The 21,773-nt window shown below is 38.6% G+C and overlaps 1 protein-coding gene across 3 annotated transcripts in view; it reads right to left on the bottom strand.

Annotated features, from left to right (window-relative positions):
- NUP107 (nucleoporin 107) overlaps nt 1-21,424 on the bottom strand; it is a 44,305-nt gene extending 22,881 nt beyond the window's left edge. The window contains exons 1-11 of one of the 3 annotated variants that reach the window (XM_082666566.1): nt 21,329-21,424; nt 19,494-19,585; nt 18,891-18,977; nt 18,115-18,233; nt 14,597-14,741; nt 9,497-9,600; nt 6,992-7,119; nt 6,242-6,290; nt 3,782-3,853; nt 3,029-3,117; nt 1,212-1,290 (exon numbers count right to left, since the gene is read on the bottom strand). In XM_082666566.1, the coding sequence (XP_082522692.1) occupies nt 1,212-1,290; nt 3,029-3,117; nt 3,782-3,853; nt 6,242-6,290; nt 6,992-7,119; nt 9,497-9,600; nt 14,597-14,741; nt 18,115-18,233; nt 18,891-18,977; nt 19,494-19,585; nt 21,329-21,336 (972 nt within the window). In that variant the 5' untranslated portion in view covers nt 21,337-21,424. Of the gene's footprint in view, nt 1-1,211; nt 1,291-3,028; nt 3,118-3,781; nt 3,854-6,241; nt 6,291-6,991; nt 7,120-9,496; nt 9,601-14,596; nt 14,742-18,114; nt 18,234-18,623; nt 18,695-18,890; nt 18,978-19,493; nt 19,586-21,328 lie in introns of those variants that run through there. The other 2 variants (XM_082666567.1, XM_082666568.1) reach the window with 2 other exon arrangements.
- Nucleotides 21,425-21,773: the final 349 nt, after the last annotated feature.

The following is a 21,773-nucleotide window of genomic DNA, read 5'->3' as shown; positions in this document are numbered from 1 at the left end:
AGCGGTCCCCAACCTTTTTGGCATCAGGGACCGGTTTTGTGGAAGACAATTTTTCCACAGACAGCAGGGGGGCTGGCGGGGGGAAGGGGATGGTTCAGGCGGTAACGGGAGCGATGGGGAGCGACGGGGAGATGGGGAGCGACGGGGAGCGGCAGATGTAACTTCGCTCATTCACCTTCCGCTCACCTCCTGCTGCGTGGCCCGCTTCCTGACAGGCTGCGGACCGGTACCAGTCCACAGCCTGGGGGTTGGGGACCCCTGATCTACATGATGAATTTCAGATTAAAAGCTATTTTAATGTAACTTTAAAAGAGGAGTAATTCTTATTCCAAATGTTACTGAGTAATATGATTATCAATTCAAAAACTGGAAGGCATAATAGGTCAATTGGCTAGTTTCACAAATATTTTGCAGACAGATATAATCATTCAATTTTGGAACAAATAGTTTCTTTCTAGCAAAAGGAAATCACCACTTTCCAGATGTTAAGGGTAAATGATTTTTAGTTGCTTGCTACAGGGGTAATTTTGCTACAATTTATTACAAGAACTTTCAGTAGTTTCCAAATAATTTTCATCGAAACACACTTTTGTTACCAAATGGAATTTTACCTATTTTTTCGACTGTTACTTACTTCTCTCACTTTTCACTATAAACATTTAATTCACATGCCTCCACCTATCACAAAGTTCTGTTCCTTCATTTCTACAATAATTAGACTCCCGTTCTTTTCAAATCCACTATTACTCCTATAACTCATATCCTAGAATGACCCTTCTAACCTCAAGCTAATTCACAAAGCTTTATTTTTTTCCCCTGCTTTCTATATAAAAGAACTTTCATAGGTCACCACCTTACAGCTGCAGAGTCAAACCTTGCTATAAAGTCAAAATTAATTTGTTTTAATGCTGGCAAATCAAGAACACTTTCTATACTTCCTTTTACAATTTACAATCAAATTAATTTGTTTTAATGCTGGCAAATCAAGAACACTTTCTATACTTCCTTTTACAATTTACAATCTATAGGCCACAGATGGGTTCAAATATATGCCATCAAATTCAAACGCAACTTAGTAATTTTTAGAGTTAAACAGTATATGCAGTCCTTCTGGAAACTAAAACAAGGATCCAAGAAAATAAAAATTATCAGCCTTTAGGAATAAAAATCACTTAACTCTGAAGGCAACTTCCATTTCAAAGAACACTTACCAATTCAGTGACAAGAGGACGGACACTTCCTATGTAAGAAGAGAGCTGCCGCTGTTTCAAGGTATGCAGAGTATTTTCCCTGAAAGAATAAGTACAACTTTTTTTTAAACGAGGAATTTTAATAGGTCTACTTAAAAAAATCAAGTCAAGGAAAGAGAGTACAAACTCAGAAAAAACATGCAAAACGTTAATATAAAAGGGCATTTTCGCTCAGATGACTAATGATGTTGAGCATTTTTTCATGCCTTATTGGCCATTCAACTATCTGCTTTTGTGAGGAATCTGTTCAAATCTTTGTCCTTTTTAATCTGGCTGTCTTCTTGCTACTGAGTTGTAGTTCTTTATGAACTACAGGTTCTTTACGTTTCTTCCAGTCTGCGGATTGCCACCAATTCCTTTTCTCAATGATGTCTTTTAATGAGGTTTTAATTTTGATGAAGTCAAATCAATCTCTTTCTCCTGATTACTGCTTTCTGTGACAATCACTTATTCGCCAAGTCACAAAAATGTCCTCTTATGTTTTCCTCTAAGAGCTTTACAGTTTTAGCTTATACATTGGGGATTATGATCCATCTTGAATTAACTGTTGGGTACAGTGTGAGAGAGGTATCAAGGCTAAGCTTTGTTCACATAGATATGCAGTTTTTTCCTGCACGGTTTGTTCAAAAGACATTGCTTTCCCCACTGGATTGCTTTGATGCCTCATTAAAAACCAAATGACCACAGAAGTGTGGCTCTGTTTTAAAAGGATTCTCTATTCTCTTCTATTGACTGGCAAGAAAAGGAGACTAACTCGTAAAAAACCTGTAAAAACCTTAACAGGACATATTAACTTAAAAAATTTTTTTTCTGAAAATGAAAATTTCTCTTTCTCTCAGAAAAACCACAACTAACCAAGATTTAAGATTAAAAAAAAAAATTTGGTAGCACTAATTTCCTAGTTAAGCAGAGAAAAAAACAATTGATTTATAGACTTGATACATATATAATGTTACTGAATTCAAAGGCAAACTGAACTTTTTCTTTAAGTCTTGAAATAAACTGTCCCTTTAACCTAGGGGTACTTGCTTTCTGGTTTCAAGGTCTTACAATAATTTAGAAGCACTGAAGGATGCAGGGAAAAGCAATTAAAAAACAAAAACACATACAAGTAGCTAGAAACATGGGAGAATTGTTTTCCTGATAATCAATTATGATTATTAAGAAAATATGGCAAAGTGATTGTTTGAAAACTTGAATCAGACCATGTCATTCTTTTATTCTCAAGGTTTCCCATCACATTTAAAATAAAGTCCCAAACCCTTACCTGGGCTACCTGTAAAAGTCCTATATGAGCTGGCTCTCTTCAATCTCATTTCCTACCATTCTTTTCTTTGCTGTGCTCACACTGGCCTCCTTGTGCAAATACTTTACCTTCTTAGAGTCTCTGTAGTTCCTGTTCTTGCCCTGAACACTTGTCCCTCAAATTTTTGCATGTCTGGCCTCCTTTATTTCTTAAAAACCTCTTACTCTTATTACCTGTTACTTCCTTAGAGAGGCTTTCCCTGGTCACCTCTTCTACTTAAAGTAACTCCCATTACCATCCTCTATCCATCAACTCTGATTCTTATTTTTCTTTCAAAGCTCTTAGCACCCAATAGGATATATATCTATTTGCTGTCTAACTCTCCTATACAATTATAAATTCCACAAAGGCAGAGTTTTTATCTGTTTTGCTCACAGACTGAGTTCAGTAAGAACTGAATAAATATTTGTTGAAAGATGAATAAACAAAACCAACATTAAATGACTTCAACAATAAAAGTTTAGTGACTTACCAATATACTGACTTTGCATAAAACTCAATATTATCCGAAAAATCTCCAATCTCATCTTTGGCAATGCTCTCCAACCAATCTACCACCAGCTAGGAAAGGAGGGGAAAAAGAGTATTAACTATAAAATCTGTAAGTATTTTATTTGAAGTAGTATTACTACTACCATTAATTTTTAAAAAAAAGGTTTCTAATTCAAAAATACCAAGTAACAATTTTTTCTATCACTGTTTTTACTTTTTAAAGATGTATAAATATTATGGCAAAAGGTATTTTCTATAGGAATAATACAGCTTTTAACAGGCTATTCCTGGAAATGGTGGGGCTATTATTTGAAAATAAAAAACAAGGTTCTTAATTCTTTTTAATTATAAATTAAAAGATCAAAAAGAAAAAAATTAAGAAAAAAGTTTGACTTAAAAAACTTCAGGGCTTCCCTGGTGGTGCAGTGGTTGAGAGTCCGCCTGCCGATGCAGGGGACGCGGGTTCATGCCCCGGTCCGGGAAGATCCCACATGCCGCGGAGCGGCTGGGCCCGTGAGCCATGGCCACTGAGCCTGCGCATCCGGAGCCTGTGCTCCGCAACAAGAAAGGCCCGCGTACCGCGTACTGCGTACCACGTACCAAAAAAAAAAAAAGGCCCGCGTACCGCAGTGAGAGGCACGCGTACCACACACACAAAAAAAAACTTCGTTTCTTTTATGTCATTTACCTTTCTCCATATTTCACCAAAAAAATGTAAAAATTCTAGTCATACCTGACTTTGTCGGACAAGTGAATCTCTCTGAAATAATGCTTCCACAACTGCTTTTTCACTGGCATTAAGAACCTATTAAAAAAAAATGGTGGAAAGAGAAGAAGATCCTCAAGAACATTATTTCAACAGAAAGGTAAGAGAATCTGAAATAAGTATATTTAACCACCTACAACCATTTTAACATAGCAAATCTGTATATTCACCTTTGAAAAAATTTTATAAGTAAGTTTCAAACTGCTAGATCAATGTGCAGCTGCTCTTACTTGATATTTTAATTCTTGGTTATGCTTAAAATTTTTAAGTTCTATTTCCCCAGAGACGTTGTTTTTGGGAAAAATAAAATACAAAACAAAATGAAACAAATCATAATAAAGGGTAGGATGCAGTCATGGGGCATATTAGGAAATTAACATTTAAAAACTTTAGGACTTCCCTGGTAGTGCAGTGGTTAAGAATCCGCCTTCCAATGCAGGGGACATGGGTTCAAACCCTGGTCTAGGAAGATCCCACATGCCGTGGAGCGGCTAGGCCTGTGAGCCTGTTCACCACAACTATTGAGCCTGCGCTCTAGAGGCCACGAGCCACAACTACTGAGCCCACGTGCCATGACTACCGAAGCCCGCGCGCCTAGAGCCCGTGCTCCACAACAAAAGAAGCCACCGCAATGAGAAGCCCGCGCACAGCAACAAAGAGTAGCTCCCGCTCATCGCAACTAGAGAAAGCCTGCACACAGCAACGAAGACCAAATGCAACCAAAAATTAATTAATTAATTAAAAAAAAAAAAACAAGGTACCTTCCTTCCAACTGGCAAAATCAAATGATTGATGGCAGAGTAAACATTTTCACACACTGTGAGAGTGTAAACTAGTACATTTCATTAGGAAGGCAACATGACAAACTCTATCAAACTTTGTCCCAACAATTCACTTCCAGAAATATAGGAAATACTCAAATATGTAGGTAAGTGTGAAGAATGTTCATTGCATTATAACTATAGCAAATATACTGGAAACAAATATGTCCAGCAGAATGTCTGAAAAAAATTATGGCACATTTATACTTTGGCATACTATGAAAAAATAAGGTAAACGTATACAAATTGACATGAAAAAAACTAAGAAATATTGATGAATAATAAAAAACTCTCAGTATAAGGTATAAATGAAATCATACTATACAGTAAAAAAGAAAAAAACACCAAACCAACCCCACCACCACCCAAAACTACATATATGTATAGAGCAGGGAGACTAGATGAAGTTATTGCCATAATTCCTGCAAAAAATGATGAAGGCTTTGGCTTAAGTGGTGGCAAGAGGAACAGAGATGAGAGGTCAGAGTTGGAACAGAAGAGCTAAAGTGAGCAAGATCTGATGATGGACTAAATTTTGAGATGAGGCAGAGAGCAGGGTCTAAACCCTGGCTACTCAGAGTGTGGTTTACAGACCAACAGCATCAGCACCACCTGCGAGCCTCTTAAAAATGCAGAATCTGGGCTTCCCTGGTGGCGCAGTGGTTGAGAGTCCGCCTGCCGATGCAGGGGACGCGGGTTCGTGCCCCAGTCCGGGAGGATCCCACATGCCGCGGAGCGTCTGGGCCCGTGAGCCGTGGCCACTAAGCCTGCACGTCTGGAGCCTGTGCTCCGCAACAGGAGAGGCCACAACAGTGAGAGGCCCGCGTACCTCAAAAAAAAAAAAAAAAAAAATGCAGAATCTTAGGCCCCTTCCCAGACCTACTGAATCACAATCTGTATTTTAACAAGATCCCCAGGTGACTCATGTGCACAGTAAAGTTTGAGAAGTGCTGGCTTAGGGAACATTCGGGTTCCTTGGAAAGTTGGCTATGGTGCCATCCACTGAAAGACAAAAGTGGGTTTGACTTTTGACAGGTTGGAGTTACAGTGCTTGAAAATTATTTTGCTTTAAAAGAAAGAAATACGGCTGACCCTTGAACAATGCAAGGGTTAGGGCACTGATCCTCCTTACAGTCGAAAATCCAAATGTAACTTTACAGTTAGCTCTCTGTACTGCTCATTCCTCTGTAACCGAGGTTCTGTACCTGAGGATTCAACCAACTGCAGATCATGTAGTACTGCAGCATGTATTTAGTGAAAAAAATCTGTGTGGGAGAGGCCACAACAGTGAGAGGCCCGCGTACCAAAAAAAAAAAAAAAAAAAAAAAAAAAACCCCACAAAATTGTATGTGTATATATGTATAAAGATGCAGAGAAAAATGTCTGGTAGAATATGTACTAAATTGTTAGACTGAACAGTATGAGGGATAAAAGAGAACTTTAACCTTTTACTCTATAATGTAAATCAATTTTGATTATTGTATCTTTACTTGTAAAATTTTTTAAATGAAGAAACTCTAGATGGAGGATCAAAAATCAAATTCTACTACTAAAAACATTTGAATTTTAAGCATTTATAAAGGAAAAAATTTAATATAAAACTTACAGTAATTACAAACATACTTTCATCTTCTAATGCAGACTGTATTCTGTCTCTGGGGAAAAATAACACAAAATGAAAAAGCCTTATTTCATATGAGTAAATGAAATCACCTTTTTAAGCTAGATACATGCAGAAACCTGCATTCCATCCACTGTAAACAAATGAGTTTCCAATTAACTTAGCCAACATGCTTTTAAAAGCAAAAATCAAGTAGTAAATGCCTTCTGAATCTAATACTGACATCTGAACAAAAATGATATTTACTGAAGAGACAAACTGCAAAGTCTTTAATGGCTACCTGCTAATTCATACACCTAACTTTTTAATATAATGTTTTCACAGGGCCCAAATGAAAAAATGTAATTTTCTCTCAAGATTTTCTCATTAGGATGAGAAAGTAACAGAATGAGAGCCAAAACCAAGGAGCATCTGAGAGAAGAAAAATTTGGTTAACTTCTCTCAAACTTCTACATTACATAAAGTATATCTTTCAGTTCTTTTTCTTAATCTATCCTCTTCTAAATATTGCCGTATTTTTAGCACTTTCCTTAAATCTTTACACGTATCCAATTTTTGGTAGCTACCAGCTTTATGATTAATATTCCCCTTTCCTCGTTAACTCACTTCTGACAACTAAGGCATTAGAAATGATAAGTATCACAAAATGGCAGAACCTATTTCCAAACACATCTTACTCTAACTTCCAAGTTAATCTGCCAGTTTATTTCTCTTTGAAGTCCTACACAACTTTACCTATACAAAGAAGCCAGCAGCCTCCATGTGACCATCTCCTGTTGAAGAAGCCAGAGCATACTGGCTGTTTTTGAAAACTTTTGAAGTCCAGGTGTTGCTCGGCTCACTATTTTACTCAGTATATTCACCTGAATTAAAAATACAAATGTAATAAGGTTTTCTATAATTTTGAGTCACAACTTTGTATTCTTCAAGTACATAGTGCTAAAACTATTTATATATATTTTATATATGTACATATTTATATTATAAATTTTTCCTGTCTATTGTCTTTTTTAAATTGAGTGTAATATAACATTCCCACTAGAAATGGCCTTAATTTGAAGTAAGGTGTGTTTATGTGAGTATATATGTTTAACAGACTCTAGAGTTCAGATTCAACAATAACAGCCATGAGTGCGTTTTTCTCCTTGTACATCAACCCAGAAGATAAGCTAAATCTAACCTACACCCAACAAAATCATAACATGAACCAACAGAGCAGCAATGAAAATTAAAAATAAGTTTTATCTGAAAAATTTATACCATATAAAAAAATCAAGAAAAATATTTTCCTAAGACTGGTACCAAAACATTGTCATTTCTAACCAAACCTTAACCAAAATCCCTCCTTGCTGTAAAACAGTAGTTCTTAACCATTTGAGGACTTTTTGCAGAAGTCTAATGAAAGATATGGATGTTCTTCACAGAAACACACACCAAATTATTTAATAGGAGGTTTAAGGACCCAAGGTAAAAGAAACCTTTCTCAAAGGTTATGAATATTACCTCCTTATCAAGGGCAATTAAGAAACAGGATTGGTCTCATTCAGAAAATGAAGAATCACTACCAAAACAACAGGTTTCCCCACCCTTTAAAAAGTATTCACAAAATAATGTTACTTCTGTCTTAAGGCCAGTGTTTAATAAAAGTATTATCTGTATTTCTCATTCCTTTAATAAATTCTCTATTGGAATCCTAACTCCAGTGATTCACTAGGTGATTATTATTGTTTTTGTTATTTAATGAAGCTACTGCTTTTATAATGGAACAATTCATAAACTGATTATTGAACTAATATTAAATGCTCAAAAAATATTGGCTATTACTATTATTTCAATTATTCTTGAATGCAATAGTTTCTTGAAGTCCTTTCCTTTCCTTTAGAAGAGACTTAATTTTTTAAGCAGTTTTAGGTTCACAGCAAAACTGAGTAGGAAGTACAGCGAGTTCCCATTACTTTCTGCCCCCAAATACACACAACCTAACCCCCCACTATCAATATCCAGTACCAGAGTGGTACGTTTGTTACAGTCACTGAAGCTACATTGACATGTCATTACTACTGAAAGTCCATAGTTTACACAAGGGTTCACTCTTGGTGTTGTACATTCTATGGGTTTTGACAAATGTATAATGACATGTATCCCTCATAATAATATCACACAGAATAATATCACTCCAATAAAAAACCACTGTGCTCCACTTTCTATCCTTACCGCCCTTTGAACCCTGGCAACTGCTGATCTTTTTATTCTCTTTAAGTTTTCCCTTTTCCAGAATATCGTCTAGTTGCAATCACACCATATGTAGCCTTTGCATATTGGCTTCTTTCACTTAGTGATATGCATTTCGGGATAATCCTCATCTCTTTATGGCTTGATAGCCCATTACTTTTAAGGGCTGTATAATATTCCACTGTCTGGATGAACCACAGTTGATTTACCCATTCACTTACTGAAGGACATCTTGACTGCTTCCATATTTAGGCTATTATGAATAAAGCTGCTATAAACATCTATGTGCAGGCTTTTGTGTGGACATATATTTTAAACTCTTTTGGGTAAATACCAAAGAGTATGAATGTTAGGTTACATGGTAAGAGTATGTTTAGTTTTGTAAGAAACTGAGACACTGTCTTCCAAAGTGGCTGTATCATTTTCCATTCCCACCAGCAATGAATGAGAATTCTTGTTCTACACCCTTGCCAGCATTTGGTTTTGTTAGTGTTTTGGATTTTGTTCATTCTAACAGGTGTATAGTGGCATCTTGTTGTTTTAATTTGCTATTTCCTAATGATATATGATGTGGTTTTTTTAAATTTTTATTTTATATTGGAGTATAGTTGATTTATAATGTTGTGTTGACATATGATGTTAAGCATCTTTTCCCATACTTATTTGCCATCTATAGATCTTCTCTGGTGATGTGTCTGTTTACATGTTTTGTCCATTTCTCAGTTAGATTGTTCATTTTCTTACTGTAGAGTTTTAAGTTCTTTGTATATTTTGGGTTTTCCTTTTTCAAAGATGCAGAAGCCTTTTGTCCTTAAAAGAAATATTATATGGACTCTCAACATGTAAAAAGCAGAGCTGCTCTGGCCAACCTTCTAACCATGCCACACTTGTCACTACACCCCAAGACATCCTCCTTAAATATAGTATAGAAATTCACAAGTTGATGCTGTTCAAAAAAAACTTAAAGAGTACTGAAGTCTGACCAGCAATGCAGTGAAATTAACTTACCTGACTACTACAAATGTTTTCATACTCTTCCACAAGGTCAAAAACTGTAGTTGAAGAGTGCTTCAAAAAAGACTGCAGGAAATCAGAAAACATACTCATGGATGCTAGAACACATTAAAAAGAAAAGGAACAGAAAGAGTTAAATGACATACTTCTAGGTAATTCTGTTTGTTTTAAAAACTTAAAAACATAGCTACAAATCCTTTTTTTAAACTGCTATATTTTTAAAAATATATAATTGTGGTAAAATATACATAACAAAATTTACCATTTTAACCATTTTTAAGCGTACAGTTCAGTAGCAGTAAGTACATACACAGTGCTGTGCTACCATCACCACCATGGGAGCACAGAACTCTGCATTTTGCAAAACTAAACTCAGGATAGCCAAGGCAATCCTGAAAAAAAACTAAGCAGGAGGCATCACACTTCCTGATTTCAAACTACACTACAAAGCTATAGCATTCAAAACAGTACTGGCATTAAAATAGACACATAAACCAATGGAAAAGAATGGAGAGTCCAGAAATAAACTCCTACATATATGGTGAATTAATATTTGACAAGGGAGCCAAGAATACTGAATGGGGAAAGGATAGTTTCTTTAATAAATGGTGCTGGAAAAACTGGATAATCGCATGCAGAAAAACAAACTCAGACCCCTATCTTACACCACTCATAAAAATGAACTTGAAATGAATTAAAAACTTAAATAAGACCTGAAACTGTAAAATTCCTAGAAAAAAAAAGTAGGGAAAAAGTTCCTTGACACTGGTCTTGGCAATACTTTTTGGATAAGATACCAAAAGCACAAGCAATGAAAGCAAAAAATCAACAAGTGGGACTATATCAAACTAAAAGGCTCTATACAACTAAACAAACAATCAACAAAATGAAATGGCAACCTATGGAATGAGAGAAAATATGTGCAAACTATATACCTGATAAGAAGTTAATCTCCAAAATATATAAAGAATTCATAAAATTCAAAAACAAACAATCCGATTTAAAAATAGGCAGAGGAGGGGCTTCCCTGGTGGTGCAGTGGTTGAGAGTCCGTCTGCCGATGCAGGGGACACGGGTTCGTGCCCCGGTCCAGGAAGATCCCACATGCCGCGGAGCGGCTGGGCCTGTGAGCCATGGCGGCTCAGCCTGTGCGTCCGGGGCCTGTGCTCTGCAACGGGAGAGGCCACGACAGTGAGAGGCCCGCGTACAGCAAAAAAAAATAGGCAGAGGAACTGAACAGACATTCCTCAAAAGACATACAAATGGCCAACAGGTACCTGAAAAGATGCTCAACATCGCTAATCATCAGAGAAATACAAATCAAAACTACAATGAGATATCACCTCACGTCTGTTAGAATGGCTATCATCAATAACACAAGAAATAACAAGTGTTGGTGAAGATGTGGAGAAAAGGGAACCTTTGTGCACTATTGATGAGAATGTAAACTGGTTCAGCCACTATGGAAAACAGTATGGAGGTTCCTCAAAAAATTAAAAATAGAACTACCATATGATCCAGCAATACCACTTCCGGGTATATATTCAAAGGAAATGAAAACAGGCTTTCAAAAAGGTATCTGTACTTCCACACTTACTGCAGCATTATTCATAACAGCCAAGACAGGGAAAAACCCTAAGTGTCCATCACCGGATAAATGGATAAAGAAGTGGTATATATACACAACAGAATATTATTCAGCCATGAAAAAGAAAGTGATCCTGCTATTTGTGACAGGACAGACCCTGGATAGACCCTGAAGGCATTAAGTAAGATAAATCTGACAGAGAGAGACAAATACTGTACTATATCACTCATGAGGAAATCTAAAAAAGCCAAACTCATAGAAACAGAGAGTGGAATGGTGGTTTCCAGGGACTAGAGAGTGGGGGAATTGAGAGACGTTGGTTAAAGGGTACAAATTTGCAGTTAGAAGATGAGTAAATTCTGGAAATCTAATGCACAGCACTGACTATAATCAATAAACCTGTATTAGTTGAAAGTTGCTAGGAGACTAGATCTTAAATGTTCTCACCACAGAAATTATGATTATGTGATGTGAAAGTACAATGGAGGTATCAGCTAACACTAATAATATGCAAGTGTATCAAAGCAATATGTTGTATACCTTAAACTTACAGAATGTTATGTCAATTACACCTCAAAAAAAAAAAAGAAAAAAAAATCCTAAAACTGTAACTCCCCATTCTCCCCTTTCCCTAGACCTTGGCAACCATTATTCTACTTTCTATGTCTATGAGTTTGACTACTCTAGGTGCCTCACATATGTGGAATCATACAGTATTTGTCCCTATGCCACTGGTTTATTTCATTTAGCATAATGTCCTCAAAGTACATTCACGTTGTAGCATGTGTCTGAATTATATGCCACTGTAAGTATATACCACATTTTATTTATCCTTCATCCATCAATGGACATTTGGGTTGCTTCTACCTTTTAGCCATTATGAATAATGGGGCTACAAATAAGGGAACACAAATCTCTTTAAAATCCTGTTTTCACTTCTTTTGGGTATATACCCAAAAGGCAGAATTTAGGTATATACCCAAGAGGCAGAATTGCTAAATCATATGGTAACTCTATTTTTAATTTTTTAAGGAAGCACCACTGTTTACCATTTTACATTCCCACCAACAATGTACAAGAGCTCCAATTTCTCCACATCCTTGACAACGTTTGTTATTTTCTGTTTGTTTGGGGTTTTTCTGTTTTTGTGGGGTTTTTTGACAGTAGCCATCCTAATGCATTCAGGTGGTGTCTCGTGGTTTTGATTTGCATTTCCTTAACGCAAATTATTACTTAATAATGCAACATTACAGATGTTGAGCAAATTTTCATGTGCTTATTGGCTAGGTTTTTTTTTTAATTTATTTTTGGCTGTGTTGGGTCTTCCTTGTTGCACGCGGGCTTTCTCTAGCTGTGGCGAGTGGGGGCTGCTCTTCCTTGCAATGCACGGGTTTCTCATTGTGGTGGCTTCTCTTGTTGCGGAGCACGGGCTCCAGGCGCGCGGGCTTCCGTAGTTGTGGCACGCAGGCTCAGCAGTTGTGGCTTGTGGGCTCTAGAGTGCAGGCTCAGTTGTTGTGGCACATGGGCTTAGTTGGTCCGCAGCATGTGGGATCTTCCCCAACCAGGGCTCGAACCCATGTCCTCTGCCTTGGCAGGTAGATTCGTAACCACTGTGCCACCAGGGAAGCCCTATTGGCTAGTTTTATATCTTCTTTGGAGAAATGTCTATTCAAGTCCTCTGTCCATTTTTCAACTGAGTTGTTTGTTTTCTGTTATTGTTGAGTTGTAGGAGTTCTTTCTACATACTGAATATTAATCTCTTATGAGATATATGATTTGCAAATATATTCTCCCACTCTGTGGGCTGCCTTTTCACTCTATTGATTGTTCTTTTGACACATATTTTGATGTAGTCCAAGTTATTTTGTCTTTTGTTACCTACAAGTCTTTAAAGATTCCAAAATGTATTATTCAGTAGTCTGTTGACCATTACTACAAAACCATGAGCCAGATTTTGAAACATCTGAATTATATTTTAAGTACACCATAACAAAGTAGCTGAGAAAGTTACAATAGATACTAAAATGACATGTTTTACTCAGGGAAAATACATACACTCTACTACAATACTGTATAATATTTAAGGCCTCAGCCATGGTTCACACTAAAAATGAAATATTTTATAGATTAAGCACAAAGTACTTTTGAGTCACTCAATATTTGAGTACTTATAACTGGCAAATACTACAAAGAAGCAGTGGTCACCAGAGAGTTAAGAGAAGGGCTGTGGGACTTCCCTGGTGACGCAGTGGTTAAGAATCCGCCTGCCAATGCAGGGGACACAGGTTCGAGCCCTGGTCCGGAAGATCCCACATGCTGCAGAGCAACTAAGCCCGTGCGCCACAACGACTGAGCCTGCGCTCTAGAGCCCACAAGCCACAACTACTGAGCCCGCGTGCTGCAACTACTGAAGCCTGCACGCCTCGAGCCCGTGCTCCGCGACAAGAGAAGCTACCGCAATGAGAAGCCCGCGCACTGCAACGAAGAGTAGCCCCTGCTCGACGCGACCAGAGAAACCTGTGCGCAACAACCAAGACCCAACACAGCCATAAATAAATAAATAAATAAATAAATTTATTCGGGAAAAAAGAGAGAGAGAGAGGGGGCTCTGGAATCAAACTGCTTAGTTTCAAATCCTGGTGCCATCACTTCCTAGCCAGGTGAGCTCAAACAGGTCACTTAATCCTTTTAAGCAGCAGTTTCCTTTCCCTGAAAATGGAAACAGTTACTGTATCTATTTAATGGACCATGAAAGGAGTTAGTGTTCATACAGTGGTAAGCATACTGACTAGCACTCATATATGTTAGCTTATAATAATAAAATGAAGAAGAACCTATGTCATAATGTGCAGGTACAGAGACACTAAAAGCAGATTTTTTTCCAAAAGGGAATGGTGATAACCAACGTAAAGTTAGAATAGTCACGGTACTGTTTGAAGAAACAACACTAGCATCCAGGCCAAATAAAACACGTCAACAATGTCAGATAAAAATTAAACCAAAAGAAAAAGAGAAGCTCTTTCAACAGCACAAATATGGAAATAAAAATATTAGAGACTAGTCTAATAACCTAACAGGCTACTACTTATACTGAAAGATTAAACGGCAAAATGCCGCTCCAACTGAGAACTAACGTGAGGTTCTCAACCTCCTAGAGCTACATCAAATGTCGTAGCCATTACCATAACTCGTTGGCTTAACAAAAAAAATTTTTTTTTTTTTGCGGTACGCGGGCCTCTCACTGCCGCGGCTTCTCCCGTTGCGGAGCACAGGCTCCGGACGTGCAGGCTCAGCAGCCATGGCTCACGGGCCCAGCCACTCCACGGCATATGGGATCTTCCCGGACGGGGAACGAACCCGTGTCCCCTGCATTGGCAGGCGGACTCGCAACCACCGCGCCACCAGGGAAGCCCCCAAAAATATTTTTTAATGATGTTCAGGAATAGGAGATAATTTCCTTGATCTTAGTAAAACGACAAGCTACTGTGTTACAAACGAAGTTTTACCAGCTTCTCCAGGATCGTCCTCCCGTAACATAACAGCACTGAGAGTTACATCCTCTGTTACACTGTGGGGCTCTGTGTTTGTGAACAGCCCTGCACGCTGTGATGAGAATGCAGCGGCCCAATTACTGTCATCCAGATTAGTTACCTGAAAAAATAAAAGGAAGATACAGAAAAGTAATGTGGTTATTGCTGCTCAGTGAATGAAGACTTCAATACTATTAAAACCTTTTAAAGACCATAGGTATGTGTTTTTCACTTTTAAAAGACAGCCATGGGGCCATTTTATTAAGGAAATCATGGCTTTTTTTTTTTGGTCATGCCATGAGGCATGTGGGATCTTAGTTCCCCAACCAGGGATTGAACCTGCACCCCCTGCGCTGGGAGCTTGGAGTCTTTACCACTGGACCGCCAAGGAAGTCCTGGTGCGTTTTTTTTTTTTAAAAAGGCAGTATATTCCTTCTTTTTAAAATTTATTTATTTATTTATTTTTGGCTGCGCTGGGTCTTCCTTGCTGCACACAGGCTTTCTGTAGTTGCGGTGAGCGGGGGCTACTCTTCGTTGCGGTGCGCGGGCTTCTCATTGTGGTGGCTTCTCTTGTTGCAGAGCACAGACTCTAGGCGTACGGCCTTCAGTAGTTGTGGCATGCGGGCTCAGTAGTTGTGGCTCGCGGGCTCAGTCGTTTGGGCTCTAGAGCACATGCTCAGTAGTTGTGGTGCACGGACTTAGTTGCTCCACAGCATGTGGGATCTTCTGGAACCAGGGATCAAACCCATGTCCCCTGTATTGGCGGGCAGATTCTTAACCACTACGCCACCAGGGAAGTCCCAGTCCCAGCTTTTTAGTTTTCTTCTTTGTACTACTCCATACTTTAAAAAAAAAAGCCAATAAAGATTCCATTTTGTAATATTTAAGCTGATATTAATAAGTAAACTAATACCAGCTTTAGTTCTATTGCTCTAGGACTAGTTCAAATCAATTTTTTTAATTTTGGGAAATAGTACAGGATGAATGATCCAGTTTCTACAACAAATAAATGGTAAAGAAAAAAAGAATGATGGAGGAACTTATAGATTAAAATACTTAAGAGACATACCAAGCAAATGCAATGTGTTGAGCTTGTTTGGATTCTGATTTGAGCAAACCGACAACTGGGCTTCCCTGGTGGCGCAGTGGTTGAGAGTCTGCCTGCTGTTGCAGGGGACACGGGTTCGTGCCCCGGTCCGGGGAGGATCCCACATGCCACGGAGCGGCTGGGCCCAGGAGCCGTGGCCGCTGAGCCTGCACGTCTGGAGCCTGCGCTCCGCAATAGGAGAGGCCACAATTGTGAGAGGCCCGCGTACCGTAAAAAAAAAAAAAAAATTGACACAACTGAAGAAGTATGAACACTTAATGAAATACGTATTGTAATGGAAAAAGTACACATAAAATGGCTATTTGAAATCATAAAGGAATTACTCTGTGTGTGTGTAGGGAGGGGTTAGATGTGTTAACAATATTGTACTTACGTTAAAGAAAGCATCCTTATGTTTCAGAGATACCTACTGAAGTATTTATGGATAAAACGGTATGAAATCTGGGAACTATAATGTGGGAGAAAGGCTTGTGGGTATAGATGAAACAAGGTCAGCCGTATGCTGATAACTGTTGAAGGTGGGCAATAAATACATGGAGGCTTACTCTACTATTGTATTCTTGGACATATTAAAAAATAGTAATAAAAAGCTTTTTTAAATTTACTTAAAATCTAGGCATGAGCAACAATAAAAATGTACCTTTAAATCAGTCTCCCCAAGGAAAAATGCTAAAGATGGGTGCTGAGGCCCTATATATTAGTGAGGTAGTAACTATGGGCTGAGGAGAGCTTAGCTGCAGCTACTGAAGACTGATTGATAGTTTACTCCCTTCTGGATACTAATCATCATTATTATAAAGATCAAACTGAAAATCTTACACAGCAGTGATATCCTGCATTCAGAAAAATACTTTGGTCCATAACCAAATCTTGGCAGGTAGACACATGGTAAAATCAACATAGCAAATAACTGTACTTCCTTCAGGGCTATCTAAGACCACTTCTCACAGCTGATATTAAAATTGGCAAAACAGGGACTTCCCTGGTGGTCCAGTGGTAAAGAATCTGCCTTCCAATGCAGGGGATGTGGGTTTAATCCCTGGTCAGGGAGCTAAGATCCCACATGCCACAGGGCAACTAAGCCCATGCACCACAACTACTGAGCTCTCGCACCTCAACTAGGCAGCCCGCACGCCACAACTACAGAGCCCACGCACCCTGGAGCCCACGCACCACAACTAGAGAGAGAAAACCAGTGTGCCACACCTAGAGAGAGAAAACCCGCACGCTGTAACAAAGAGACCACGCGCCGTAACGAAAAGATCCTGCATGCCTCAACAAAAATCCCGTGTGCCCCAATTAAGACCCAAAACAGCCAAAACAATAAGGAAAATAAATAAATATTCAAAAATAAAATAAAATAGGCAAAACAAATCAAGACAATATCTTTGACTACAAAGTAATTTCCAAACATTTTGTAATAATCAATACATATTTACTCTATCCTGGCCTTTAAAAGAGTAACAATTTTACTATTAATCTTGCAGTTCTGAAGCAGTAAATAATAAAACTCATTTTCTTTTGCTTAAACACAGAAGCAGTCAATTCACTCATGTTTTTAAGAGGAATAAGAATAAACATTGTCAAAATAAACCAGTTTCATAAGCAAAGTAAAACTGTTCAATGACTAGATCACTGTTAGATATTAACACTCTAAAAATTCATAAGACTGTAATAAACATTGCTAAGATGGATTTAACCTTCTAAGACAAGGAGAGGTTTAACATGCAAAACCTCTTTTTAATAAGCACAGAGCCAAATAAAGAGCCATTTTTATCTTGTTTTTGGAACTAAATGGGCCATAATAGTCTACTACTCCAACAAAAGTCTTCCATTTTCTTCTTCTCAGTTAGACACAATTCTTTCTTTTTCTATAGGGTATTTTAAGCACCTAGGTCAAGTCATTCTGTATCACAGTTTATAAGACATTTCTTTTGCTATTATAAATATTGTACCATAGTGATTTATAAAGAGTGTCTCATCTACTTCTCCCAAAATTTTCTCGTCTTTCCTTTAATGCTTTGTCCTCCTTCCTTATGACAGTCTTCATTGATTACTCCTGGCTTCCTTCTCTTCTATGCTTCTTGGGCTCAGCTTTTATACCAATAGCAACCAATCGGAATTGATTTATTCTGATCAGCAAACTGTCAGATTAACACATTTTGTAGGCAACTAACTGCCGCTGGTGCCACAGCTTCCACCTATGACATGAGTATGCTTAAGGGTCTCAGTTTTCTGAAAGTCTTTCTAATCAAAACCTGATTTCAATTAACATAACCGAATTACTTTATGACAAATAAGACTTCAATTCTCATTAAAAGCTTTTAAGCTAAATATCTTACGTTAATAAAAAGGAAGAAAATTTCAGCTCCATCTTTCTACATACCATAGACAGATTTCCCAAGAACCCTGAAGACTGTGTAAGCCGAGGAGACCTCCCTCCAGTTCCAAGAATGCAGAAAACATCTGGCTGCCTTAGTAAGCTTCGGTTTGTTGGAGTAACTACTAGGAAGAGGTTAGTAAAAAGAATTCGAAATGCGTGAGCCTTGATCATGGAAGAAAACAAGCAAACAAACAATAAAGTATAATTTTCACTTTTCAATTATTTAGATTCTAACCAAATAAATACTTTCAATATTAACATTTCCATCATATGAAGATTCAACTTATTTTTCTAAACATGAATTTTTGGTACTACCGAGCCCACCAAGAAAAACTTTACTGCAAACAGAGATGCTTTCATTATAGCACAACTGAGCATAAAAAAAGGGACACGAATGAGTCCATGAATTTGCCAAATTCTAATTTTATAAAGCATACTATAGTATAGAGGACATGGGCCCTGGAGTAAGCAGATTATGGTTCGAATTTTGGTTCCATTACTTACATACTTACCTAGCTATGTTATCTGGGTTAATCAACTTCTCTAAGTCTCACATTCAGTCTTGGCAAAATAGAGATAATACCTATGTCATAGTTAGTATGCATTTATGTAAAGAACAGTGACTTACACATGGTAAGAGTTCAACAAATAGTAACTGCAATCATTATTATTTGTTCTTAATTAGAGATAATTTATAAAATATAATATATATTATGGTATTAGTTGCTATTATTGTTATCATTATTAAATGCTTTAAAAGCAAAAAAAAAAAATCTTACAAGGTTGTCTAAATGAACTGGGAGTTCGGGGGATAACCTGGTTTCTTGGTGTAGTATTAGCAAAAATTTCATCTTGGGATGCCTGAACTACAGGAAAAGTTAAGAAAAGTTTTTCATGTAGAAAAGACACCATCAAAGATAGAATGAACCATATTTACACTATACAAAATATGTGAATACATTTTTCAAGGGCAAAGTATCTTATGGCTACCACATTTTCTATGCAAAGAGTAAATAATTCCCTCTCGCCTTTAAATTCTCAGTTATCAGTCTTAGGTTACTACACATTGAACTAAAAGTTGTTAGTCAGATTTCAAATAATAAAAAAAATCTAATCTCAGCAGAAGCTAACCACCGTATGATGGTTAGCAGTAAAATGGAACATCCTTATTTTCAGGGAAACATGAATCTCACTGAATTTCAGCATTATACTTACAAAATAACACATCTGGGAAGTTTAAAAAAAAACAAACCTAAAACTAATGTCCACAGCATTTTATTATTATAGCTAGTGTTTAATATCTCTCATAAAAAGAAAAGTCTATAATCCTGATTCCCAACATGTTGCAATTTTTATAATCATGCTTAAAATGCAAAGGATACTTAAAACTCTTTTTTGAGCACTCTGCTTTCGTGCAGTCCGAGTCACCTCTGCCTCCCGGATCACAGGAGATGCCATCTCTTCAAAGCCGCTCCTAAAATGGCATAATCAAGCTCATGTGAATGAAATGAGAATGTAGCATTTGCAAAAAAATTTTATCATCATGATTGGACCAAAGGATCCTAAGTCAGTCAAGATGCAGATCATCCCAGTAGCCAAGTCTTTGATATTTTTGTTGCCAATGCCCCTATGGCTCCAAATCCTGCGTATCCCTCAAAGTCCTGCTCACATTTTACCTGCACAAAGACTTCTATGACTTTCTAATACTTACTTGTTATTTTCTCTTATGGAATTATTTTAACACGTGGAATCTAAATCTATATTATAACACTGTTTTAGATAACTGCTTCATGAAGGTAAACCTTTCCTCTTTGGATTGAGGTCCCTAAAACTGCAGGAACTCTTAAAAGGATCTTCTGTAGTTTCCAAAATACTTCAAACCATGGATACCACTATTTAAGCTGGTGACTTGGGAGGCTAAGTAAAAAAGAAATCTGGTAAATTGGAGAGAAATGATCCTTCAAGTTTTTTCTCCCCAGACTACACTAAGGGTGTCTCCTGTCTCGGCACTACTGTAGTCACAATGCCCTTGTCATTCTCTGCCCAAAGTCTAGAAAATAAATTGTGTGAATTAAGAGGTCTGTATCTTAAGACAAGAATCTAATATGCATTTCCTCCACTTGAAAATCTTCAGATAGCTATCTCTGGCCTACAGAATCAAGTCCAAATTTCCTAGCATGGTTTTTACAATCTGACCCCAGCTTACCAGTCCAGCCTTATATTCAGCCAAAACATCACTCCATACAAACATACACTGCATGTGACCATTCGGCTACGCTTTCGTATCCTTACACCTTTGTACATGTTGCTTCTTTTACAGAGGCCTACATTTGCCCCCTTGGTCTACCTGGTGAATACTTACTCATCAAACAGCCTCCTGGAGTCTAGAGACACACAGATCCAGGTTGGCAACTTGGTTCTTCTATTTGTTAGTTTCCTAACTGACCAAGTTCCTTAACCTTTTTTAGCCCCAATGTTAGGTGTAAAAAGAGGATCACAGTAGCTATCCTCACAGGATTGTTAGAAAGATTAAATTAGCTAATAATATATTTAAAGCGTTTAAGTTACTCAATGTAGGCTACTGCTACTATTCAAACACCAACTAGAAAGCATTCTCCTTTGAGAGGTCTTCCTGATACCTCCCATGACAGGGAGACTTCACTGCTCCCCATTTCTTTTCCCACAGAGCAGTACAAAATACTTATTACTCCGTACTGCTCGGCTGTCTCCTCCACTACACATTCCCCCGAGACCAAGAACCTTGAATAACTCATCTTTAACGCAGATGTCTGGCATAGTGCCAGGGTCATAGAAAGAACACAATAACTATCTGGTGCTGGAACCTGTAATCAGAAAGTCTGGGCTGAGATCCCTGTTCCATCACTGACTGGCTCTGTGGTCTAGGGCAGGTCACTCAGTATCTCGAATGCCGGGCCACCTCCTACCTCGCCCAACCCAGGAGCGAAAAATGTTGCGCGAAAGTGAGTAGATGGCAGAGCCGCCGTGGGAACCAGGAGATTATCATTAGCCGTATCCCTTCCCGACCCAAGCGGCCTTTCTCCCATCAGGTGCAGTCCCCCCAGCCCGGAAAAGGAGTCCTAGGGTCAGCACCCGGGCCCTCGTCGGCTTCCTCTGGGAGTCGGGTTTCACCTGTTTCGTTCCTCCAACACCCTGGAGGGACAAGTGTCCGGGCTCGGCCGTCACCACCAGAACTGACCTGTCCATGGCTATAGCCTTCTCCCACCGAGAACCTTGCAAACTCAGTCCCAGCTTAACCACCGCGTTTCAGCCTTCCCGCTCTCCGGAAGCAAACCCTTTGACCCGGAAGCACGTCCTCGCTAAGTCGCTGTAGAAAAAAGAAGCGAGAGGCGGGAGGGGAGAAGGAACAACTTCCCATTCGGCGCATGCGCAACTTCTTCGGCCTGCCGCTGCTTGTCCGGTCTGCGCAGGCGCAAAGGTGTGCCGGCGGTTGACGTCACTGGGCGGGGCGGGGCAGGACCGGGGCGGGGCAGGGGGCGGGGCAGGAAGGAGCGTTTCGCCTCGCTGTGCGGCCGCCCCTTTGCTTGACTGGCATTTATGGGCGTGGTCCAGGCGCCGGGATTATCCTGCTGGGATACTTGACGTATATTGATAGTCTAGAAAAATGTGAAGTCATTTCCTGG

Source organism: Grampus griseus (genome assembly GCF_964374135.1).
Source record: "Grampus griseus genome assembly, chromosome: 11".
Lineage (NCBI taxonomy): Eukaryota > Metazoa > Chordata > Mammalia > Artiodactyla > Delphinidae > Grampus > Grampus griseus.
Note: the sequence above shows the minus strand (reverse complement) of the source record. Positions and strands in the feature narration are given on the sequence as shown.